Below are 10,723 nucleotides of genomic sequence, written 5' to 3' on the forward strand. Positions count from 1 at the left end.
CACTCCCCACTGGACCCCAGTAAGTAATGTAACTGTATATGCATTGTCCTGTTCACCCAGTTTCTTAATCCCTGTAAACAGTCTAGACAGTGGAACCTCTTTAGCATATGGACCCCCATAAGCCCTCCTCCCTCTCCCCTCACTACTAGGCTGCTAGCTGACCCACTGTGGCACCACTCCAGGGCCCCTTTCTAATCAAATCTAAAGAGATCGAGCCAGGGCTTTTCACGCCAGCCCACTGGAGTCCAATTGCAAACTGTCTGTTCAATACAATTTGGACTCAAAGGAAGTGGACACTTCCGAGAGACTTACTGGTCATCAAAATCAAAAAGACCTTCCTTCCATGTCAGCAGGAGGGGTTGAAGCCTGTGTGAAAGGAAAGAGTCATACTGGTTTGGGGGGGAAAGAACTAGCCTTACCCATAAAAAGACATGGGTCACGGACAGTCTGAAAGCCAAACATTGTGGTTTGACTGTGTACGTGTGTGTTTGTGCCTGTTGTGGGCACTGATGCATCCTGAGTAGCGTCCAGCTAACAAACTCATGGATGGCTGATGACTGCATCTCCCTAATGGCGCCCTGGAGCCAGGCAGGCAGTGTCTGTTGTTTTCCCTGCTCCTGGATGAGAGAAAGCAATGACAGCGAGAGCAGTGGGCGGGATAAATTGAGCCACTCATAGGTGACCTTACCTCAGCCCTGTCCAATGAGATGGCCCCTGAGTCTGTGCTCTGCATCACAGGGGGTGGAGGGGAAAGCTCAGCCAGCAGCTACACAACAAAAAAAAGAGGGAGCTTTTAGCTCCACGTCCTGCTGTTCATCTAACAGACACTAATGTTAGCCACTGCATTTTTCTACAGATGGTTTGACCTTTTCCTACAGGTTATTATCCTTTCAAGCACTGGCCTTTATCAGTCTCATCTCCCCCCATCTTTGTCCCATACCTCTTCTCTATCCTGTCTCCTTTATTAGCCTAGGCCTATGTCAAGGATCTGGTAATAGGTTAGATTGGAGGATTGCAGCGTGCCGCCCGGTCCGCCCAGCCATTCCCCTCCAGTGACAGGGTCCAGGTGGTTACCCCACTGTGGGGAACTGCTGTAATACTGATCCACTGAACCGATTGGAGTCGGAGCGGAAAAGTTACAATCTGTAGCTAATCTCGGAAGCTCTGGTTTGTTTCACACCAGGTTATGATAAAGGAGGGATTTCACAGCGAGGTAGACACACAGGTTGGCAGGCACGCACGCACACGTTGCTGAAGACATCTGATAGCCTACGCATGGAGACATGTAGTACCATGGGAACTGTAGACTACCTGGCATGTGTAAACAACAGCCCGCAGAGATCATGTTACCTGCCTACTAGGGCTGGGAATTGCCAGGGACCTCACGATACGATATTATCACGACACTTTGGTGCCGATAGGATATGTATTGCGATTCTCACGATTCTATATGTATTGCGATTTGATACTGCGACTTTATTGCGATTCGATGTTCCAAACATATTGCTCACCACGTCTGCTGCAGAGGGAGAGAGCCATGAGAAAACGAGTTCTGATCAGTCAGTGAAATAAAAGTGCTGAAATGTTGGCTCCCTATTTAAAAAGAAGACGGAGAACAAGCTATGAAGGAAAAATACTGGAGTTTTAGTGCAGGTACAGCCAACTAGCGCAAAAATAATATTGTGATATTGTCAAAGCAATAAGATATTTTGTCAAAAATAATATCCCGATACATAGGTGAATGCAGGTGAAAGCTATGATCCCTTATTGATGTCACCTGTAAAATCCACTTCAATCAGTGTACATGAAGGGGAGGAGACAGGTTAAAGAAGGGTTTTTAAGCCTTGGGACAATTGAGACATGGATTGTGTATGTGTGCCATTCAGAGAGTGAATGGGCAAGACAAAAGATGCAAGTGCCTTTGAACCGGTTTGTGTCAAGAACTGCAACGCTGCTGGGTTTTTCCACGCTCAACAGTTTCCTGTGTGTGTCAAGAATGGTCCACCACTCAAAGGACATCGAGCCAACTTGACACAACTGTGGGAAGCATTGGAGTCAACATCGGCTAGCATCCCTGTGGAATGCTTTTGACACCCTGTAGAGTCCATGCCCCGGCGAATTGAGGTTGTTCTGAGGGCAAAAAGGGTGTTCCTAATGTTTTGTACACTCAGTGTATAACTGTCTGGTGCTGGGGCCAGTGAACATGTTACCTGTCTGCCTGGTGGTGAGGCCAGAGATCATGTTACCTGTCTGCCTGGTGGTGAGGCCAGATAACATGTTACCTGTCCGCCTGGTGGTGAGGCCAGAGATCATGTTACCTGTCTGCCTGGTGGTGAGGCCAGAGATCATGTTACCTGTCTGCCTGGTGGTGAGGCCAGAGATCATGTGTCAGAAGCATGTTACCACCCATGTCACAAACAGTACCTTTGCCTCTTGTGGTAATAATAATCTCTTGCGACCTCAATGCATAGACTGAGGAGGGAAACACATTCGGACATTTATGGAGTGCAAACTGCAAAGTAATTTAGTTACAGGTTATGGCGGTCATGATGATTCATTGATTGATCATTCTAAAGAGTAGGCTGTTTCTGTATGACAAAGGGCATGATGCTGACTAACTGCCAACATTACTGAACCAGCCACTTGGTGCCGACAGAACAATACAATGCTCGTCAGCAAAAAAATAAAAAATGTTTTACTGTGTCAGTTCCCTCCTCACCTCAGCAGTCAGAATGTGGGGGAGTGCAGTGTGATGTACTGCTGTACTGCTGTCTGGGGATGGATGGATGGATGTGATTTAGCAGGAACAAACGGTGCAGAACAGAGAGATCAGGGTATGCTCCGTCTGAAATGACACATTTTACATTTACATTTTAGTCCTTTAGCAGACGCTCTTATCCAGAGCGACTTACAGGAGCAATTAGGGTAAAGTGCCTTGCTCAAGGGTACATCGACAGATGATTTTTCAGCTAGTCTGCTCGGGGATTCGAACCAGCGACCTTTCGGTTACTGGCCCAAGGCTCTTAACCGCTAGGCTACCTGCCTGCCGCCGAACACCCTATTCACTATATAGTGCACTACTTTTAACCAGTGTCCCTGATCAAAAGTAGTGCACTAATATGTAGGAAATACGGTGCCTGTGACATCAGCATCATTCAGCAGTACAACTCTGTAAAACCTGCACAGACACACTCAGTCACAGACACAAAGCCTACATGGTTACGTAACGGGACTAAAAACACTGTTAAAAGGCATCTCCTACTTATTATTACAGCCAGGACATCAGCCATCACAGGCATTGCATAATTGCTCTTCTGTTCAGTGTCCAATCTCCCCCTTTTCCTCTCCTCAGTCTCTGTCTCTCCATCTCGCTCTCTCAGCCCTATCTCTCCAATCAATCTCTCACTCTTCCTCCCTTATCGCTCTCTAGATCACCGTTTCTGTCTCTTCTCCTCTCTCTCTCAATCCCTTTTTGTTGCTTTCCACCTCCCTCCCTCTGCTCTCTCTCTCTCTCTCTCTCTCTCTCTAGATATCAGTAATTCCGTCGGGAGTGACAGTTGTCCTGGCTGGGTTTGAAAGATCAAGGAAGTGTGACGTATCAGTTCTCAGAGTGGATTTGCCATCTGTCAGACGAGTGTTCGGCGAGATGTCATTCAAGGTGCCTGAAAACGACAGCCAGGCTCTAATCCCAACCAACCTGATCTAAAATCCAACCACATCATGTTTACAAATATGATGCTGGTTTCTGAGGAAACCAGAGGAATCAGAGGAAGAGCATTTGGTCATCTGACATGTTTAGAGAACTAGAATCTCTGTCAGAATGTTCCAGGCTACTGTGACAGAGCTAGCCTTCTCTAACATAATGAAAATCTACAGTATAATCATAACACCTGCTACGGTGTACACATGGCCAACAACATTTGGTAAACAAAACAAGCATACATGGTAACAACTGGATTAAATAAAACAGCCATGAGAAAAGCAACTGGTGTCCCATCTCAGAAGATATGGTATAGGCCAAATCAAATCGTATTGGTCAAATGGGACGAATACAACAGGGAAATGCTTACTTACGAGCCCATTCCCAACAAGTTAGTTTAATGGTATTTCTGGAGTATTGATGGATCCCCAGACCAACAGTGGTCCTGACTGATCATATTACAGATCTTGTTTAAACCAGTCCTCAGCTCCTACTACCGATCACCTTGCAGTGATCACCGAGCCCGGAGAGGAGACAATCAGTTCTATCCACACAATCCAATCAGTCCAATTAGCCTGGCCAATGTTGATCCAGTGCCAACAGCACTCCAGGACCAAGGAAATCTACCCCACCCCAGACCACTCTCCATTTCTCAGTTTCTCCATTCAGGCGAGGCCCACTCCAGCCAGTTCCTTTGTACCTCTGACAGGACAGGTCCAGGTGCTAGAGATCAAGTCCCGGCAGGTAGCTACCCTCCCTTCCCCTCACTGTGTCCAGAGGGTACATGTAGGACACACACACAGCCAGTGACTGCGGTTAGATAACCCTTGTCTAATAGCTAGGCAGTCAGTCACACACCCACACACTGCTCACCTCTCTCACCCACTGCAAACACCTTTTGTTGTTAACAGATATGTTAACTCAGTGTTTAACACTTTCCGCTAGCTTTTCTTTGCTGCTGGCTCCAACATCAGTGGAAAGTGGGTCAACAACACCTGGCTGTCTGGCAAGTCATCCCCAACTCCCCACCTCCCCACCCTACCTACCGCACAGCACCCATTTCTATGCAATTTAACTGAGTCTATACAGTGAACGAGAGAAGTAGGTTGCTATTCTCAACAACAACAATACTTCATTACAGTGCTGTTTGAGAGTTCATCAGTGAATTGGATAAAACAGAAGCAGCTATGGGTCACGATATGATGACGCCATTATCGCAGGACAATGTATTAAGGGGGTCATGAGATAATGAAGTCATCCACTTCTAGTATGTAGTGGTAGCCCAACATCTGCCCAGCTGCGTGGGAAGAAAGAAAAGTAGATCATCTAAACTTCCCCTCCTGTAGTTCTGCATGCAAGTTATTCAAACGATAAGCTACTGATGTGTATGTGGGTATCATACAGCAGGCTAAGTGCTTGTTGAATCAGCTCAATAGAGAAATCGATTGTTGACTGACAATCAGGGAGCCAAGGCCTATACATTCATTCATACAGTATAGCTGGTCTGCCATGATGTAACCATATTGAAATGATACAGCACTTCCGACACCACAGCAGTAAACAGATTTGAGAGGATTAGGGAATGCAGAGCAAAACATGTTATGGTGATGTCCACATGTCACATGTAGCGACGGCTACCTGCACCCCTACTGCCTTACCTTCAATGGCGATGACATGTTCTCGAATCTGATTCTGCAGGATGGGCTCTTCCACACGCTCCAGCAGTTCATATATGGAGTAGATGTTCGGATGGACGGATTCGAATCTCTGGATCTCAGACCGAATGGCAGCCGAGTTTGCAAGGTGCTGCTGATAGTTCATGTTGCGTGTCGGTTTTGTTCTTGCCCTTTCACGACTGGTAACGAATTGACTGGTCTTGTCAAATGGTGTGGTCCTCAGCACAATATTGTGTGTGAGGCAAGCCAAATAATTTGTAGATAGCTAACTACTTGATTCAAACTGCAACTTTGGCTTGAAATGAAACAGCAGTTACTTGTCAGTGAGTCCATGTAGCTAGCTGGCTATCCCCGCTTCCAAACAACCGACCCGGGCTCTCCTGATTCGAAATCCTGGAGGAGTGACAGTAGTACAGTCTGCTGAGCAACGATTCCCCATATCCTTGCTCCGTCCCTCACGGAGTGTGGAAATAAAAACCCTATTCACGAATATTAGCGTGTGTATGAATTGTAGCAATCCAGCAAACAGGTAAGTACTGTACTAGAGTCATATCATAACTCTCAAACGCTGGAAAGGTTTGAAAACGCTTGTTAAATAGGCCCTTTTGCATTTGCTAACTCGCTAGCTAGCAGTAGCTAACGTCCAAGCCGGGGACAAAACTCACAATTTCTCAAACCCCTATCATTCTCTACTTAGACCGACCAATCTGTTTCAGAGCTTTTCTTCACAAACATGCAAATGAACCAATGTAGTTATGTACCCAGGCAAACCCCCCCAAAAAAGCAATCTACATAGCTAGCTAGTTAGCTAAATAGTTACTAATCGTGGCTGGATGTGTGTTCTGCGCAGCCAAATCCTCGTTCGTTGTTTTGTTTAGCGTGCAAGAGCAGCCGCAAAACTCCCCCCACAGTCCCGATTTGGTCCAAACACTGGGCGCGTGCAGTTGCCGAAAATTCCAAGTCACAGTAAAAATGTGCCTACTTGCGATGAGAACAATATATATTTTACAGATTGCTCTAGTTCATCGGCAAACATAGGTGCTTTCCCCTTGTGTAGAAATCCATCCCGTCTGTATCATTGAACGTCATTCCCTGAACGTTTCCTCCTGGAAAACGTCTGCTGCAACCCATAGACTTAGATAGACATCGCATTATTGTTTCTGTTCTATTATGGCGTCCGTGAGACCCCAGGCAGAGCCATTGAGGCCATCTCCATTTTGAAGTAGTCCATTTTCTTATTCTACTACTTCTAAGAGTTGGCAAACAAACTGAACGGGTGCATACTGCCACCTGGAGTGTGTTGTTTGAACAGGTATAAAGCCAAGGTTAGTGATTTATTGCCACCTGCAGTTATGGAATGTTTTCTCGGGAGTACAATTCATTGGCTGATCCCTCCAGGTGACCTGGATGGAATTGTATGATCCTTCCTTAACTTCCTTGACTACTTTAAAATGGTGAAAGTCCTCAATGGCGATCCCCATGCTAAAATAGCCATTTGGGCACTAGAGTCCTCTATCTATCTCTATGGCTGCAACCATAGAACGCATTGGATGGTTCAGAGGCGTCGCGTTCTTGAATGTACTTATTGCGCAGAGGCTGCGCATTTGTTTCTCTGGGCATTTGAAGAATGTTCACGCACATGTACAGTATGTGCCAATATATAACATTCATTTAGCCATAGATATGGAGCTCTAAGGTGTTCATATTTGAGAAGAGATACATTTTGCTTGCAAAGTTAGTGCAATATAGGCTAGCATCTGCATAAAAAAGCTAAGATCATACATGATTACACTCAAAACTCCAAAATGTATTGCTATATTTTATTGATTGATTTGACATTTTGAATATTTACATATTTCCTTTGATTCATTTACTTATTTATACACAACCTCGTTATCAAAAAGATAATACTCCTTAGTTCCACCATATAAATATTGATCCCATCTATGAAAACCTATAAACAGTACAGAGACCTTGAGTCGATTAATATCTTAGTTCAATGCCACTCACTCATTCCTGAGGCTGACTCTTCATTTATATTTACATAGGATATATCCAACATTTCAGATTCCTGACTTGAAAAGTTCAGCAGTCCTCTTCAATCTGCCCAGCCGGGCACTGCTTCCCCATCCACTATTAAGTAATGGACGATGCCAGCTCTCTTCTTCCCACTGCTCAAAGCCTTAATACAGCATTCATGGTCTGCCACCGTGAAGTGTGTCTCTGTTCCGTCATCCACAAACTCTCCCTATAGACGACAATAAGAGAAGGTCCATAAATATCAGTAAAGGACTGGAATGGCAAAGGTATGGACCAAAGCATTAGTGAATCATGTTAAACCAGAACCCTGGACTATGCATGTATGTATGCAACATACATGGATATAATAACTTCACATTAAATTCCATATGAGGTTGAAATAGTACCTCTGTCTCCATTTTCTGCCCATTGAACCATACATCCATTGTGTCCTTTTCTGTTGAAAGAAATCATACAGTAGTAACTTATTAGTATTGCTTGCATCATATTTTTCACCATAGGCCTACAGGACAGAAGAACCATGCAGTGTATTGGAATTATTGTTAATGATTTACCGGTAACTGAATCTGCATAAAATGTGAATTACACATCCATAAGAGCATCATAACATCACACAGTGCAGATTTCCCTGCTTTGTTTATTCATGTCACATGCGCTTTCTGCTATAGGCTACAAAGGACAGTGTCCCTTCCAATCAGGTTTCTTGCATGGCTTAAAATAGCCCACCCAGAAGTGTTTACCTGAGTAGATTATACTCCTCAGAACAGCGCTGACCTGCATATTGCCTTACACACAGCAGACTACGTTTTTATAGACTTTTTAGAATAGACGGTGCAGTTCGTATTGACACTGAAATATTGCTCAATGCTCATAGGAAAGAATATCCTTTTTATTTTTTCGAGACTTACCAAGGACAATCCTGCAGTCAACACCATCCACTTGCAGTACCCACGTCTTAGTGACTTTGGATCTGTTATCTATGAACTTCTGGAGACTCTTGCCATCAATCTCCAAGGTGTACTCGTAGGTAAAGCCACTGATAGCCTCAATGTTTACTGTTGCTTTTGTTTCCATGCCTCCCACTGTGAAAGTCTCCTTTCCAACCAGTTTGAACATCCAGTCTCTTCTGAGCACCTCCTGAGGAGGAAAGCAAATCAGACAGCCGTAGGCCTTCTGTACATACAGTGGGGAGAACAAGTATTTGATACACTGCCGATTTTGCAGGTTTTCCTACTTACAAAGCATGTAGAGGTCTGTAATTTTTATCATAGGTACATTTCAACTGTGAGAGACGGAATCTAAAACAAAAATCTAGAAAATCAAATTGTATGATTTTTAAGTAATGAATTTGCATTTTATTGCATGACATAAGTATTTGATACATCAGAAAAGCAGAACTTAATATTTGGTACAGAAACCTTTGTTTGCAATTACAGAGATCATACGTTTCCTGTAGGTCTTGACCAGGTTTGCACACACTGCAGCAGGGATTTTGGCCCACTCCTCCATACAGACCTTCTCCAGATCCTTCAGGTTTCGGGGCTGTCGCTGGGCAATACGGACTTTCAGCTCCCTCCAAAGATTTTCTATTGGGTTCAGGTCTGGAGACTGGCTAGGCCACTCCAGGACCTTGAGATGCTTCTTACGGAGCCACTCTTTAGTTGCCCTGGCTGTGTGTTTCGGGTCGTTGTCATGCTGGAAGACCCAGCCACGACCCACCTTCAATGCTCTTACTGAGGGAAGGAGGTTGTTGGCCAAGATCTCGCGATACATGGCCCCATCCATCCTCCCCTCAATACGGTGCAGTCGTCCTGTCCCCTTTGCAGAAAAGCATCCCCAAAGAATGTTTCCACCTCCATGCTTCACGGTTGGGATGGTGTTCTTGGGGTTGTACTCATCCTTCTTCTTCCTCCAAACACGGCGAGTGGAGTTTAGACCAAAAAGCTCTATTTTTGTCTCATCAGACCGCATGACCTTCTCCCATTCCTCCTCTGGATCATCCAGATGGTCATTGGCAAACTTCAGACAGGCCTGGACATGCGCTGGCTTGAGCAGGGGGACCTTGCGTGCGCTGCAGGATTTTAATCCATGACGGCGTAGTGTGCTACTAATGGTTTTCTTTGAGACTGTGGTCCCAGCTCTCTTTAGGTCATTGACCAGGTCCTGCCGTGTAGTTCTGGGCTGATCCCTCACCTTCCTCATGATCATTGATGCCCCACAAGGTGAGATCTTGCATGGAGCCCCAGACCAAAGGTGATTGACCATCATCTTGAACTTCTTCAATTTTCTAATAATTGTACCAACAGTTGTTGCCTTCTCTCCAAGCTGCTTGCCTATTGTCCTGTAGCCCATCCCAGCCTTGTGCAGGTCTACAATTTTATCCCTGATGTCCTTACACAGCTCTCTGGTCTTGGCCATTGTGGAGAGGTTGGAGTCTGTTTGATTGAGTGTGTGGACAGGTGTCTTTTATACAGTTAACGAGTTCAAACAGGTGCAGTTAATACAGGTAATGAGTGGAGAACAGGAGGGCTTCTTAAAGAAAAACTAACAGGTCTGTGAGAGCCGGAATTCTTACTGGTTGGTAGGTGATCAAATACTTCTGTCATGCAATAAAATGCAAATTAATTACTTAAAAATCATACAATGTGATTTTCTGGATTTTTGATTTAGATTCTGTCTCTCACAGTTGAAGTGTACCTATGATAAAAATTACAGACCTCTACGTGCTTTGTAAGTAGGAAAACCTGCAAAATCGGCAGTGTATCAAATACTTGTTCTCCCCACTGTAGCTCTGACTGACCAAAAACACATTAGAGATTTTAAAAAGGAATACATTTCAGGGCCTACGTACCTGTCCATTGATCCAAACAACCCTCTTCCCTGTCGTCGTGCCGTGTTCAAACTCAATCCTGTAAACCCCATCGCTTAACGCCACCTCCCAGATACCAACAACATCTCCGGCCATCATTTTGACTGACCTTCCAGGGGTATAAAGCCTGTAGGCCTAACTGGAAATGATTATATATGTCCCATCGACTCTATCCTCATTTCAAACCAAGGTTGTAGTTCAAATCTCATCCTATAGGCGTTTTTTAAGCAATGTTAGTCCGTGTGTCCATCAAACTGTCCTAGATCTGCTCTGCTCTGCTCTGCTCTGCTCAGCAACAAGTGAAAACTGCATTACTGTAAGAGGCTTATTGCTGCAAGTCCTCTTTCAATCCAGTTACTGACAGAGGTAATTTGTATGTGAGACTTCTACAGTGAGTGACTACAGGTGATGCCTATACCTTCTTTAGATAGGCCTAGG

The 10,723-nt window shown here is 44.8% G+C and overlaps 1 protein-coding gene across 1 annotated transcript; it reads right to left on the reverse strand.

Moving 5' to 3' along the window:
• Positions 1-7,474: 7,474 nt before the first annotated feature.
• Positions 7,475-10,384, reverse strand: LOC311109464 (fas apoptotic inhibitory molecule 1-like; the record flags this gene model as incomplete). The annotated part of the gene is made up of 4 exons (XM_084152381.1): positions 7,475-7,624; positions 7,803-7,852; positions 8,325-8,553; positions 10,268-10,384. 4 exons carry the CDS (start codon positions 10,382-10,384, stop codon positions 7,475-7,477), a joined length of 546 nt encoding a protein of 181 aa, XP_084008507.1.
• Positions 10,385-10,723: the final 339 nt, after the last annotated feature.

The sequence above is a fragment of the Coregonus lavaretus genome, assembly GCF_964263955.1.
Source record: "Coregonus lavaretus genome assembly, chromosome: 35".
Taxonomy (NCBI): domain Eukaryota; kingdom Metazoa; phylum Chordata; class Actinopteri; order Salmoniformes; family Salmonidae; genus Coregonus; species Coregonus lavaretus.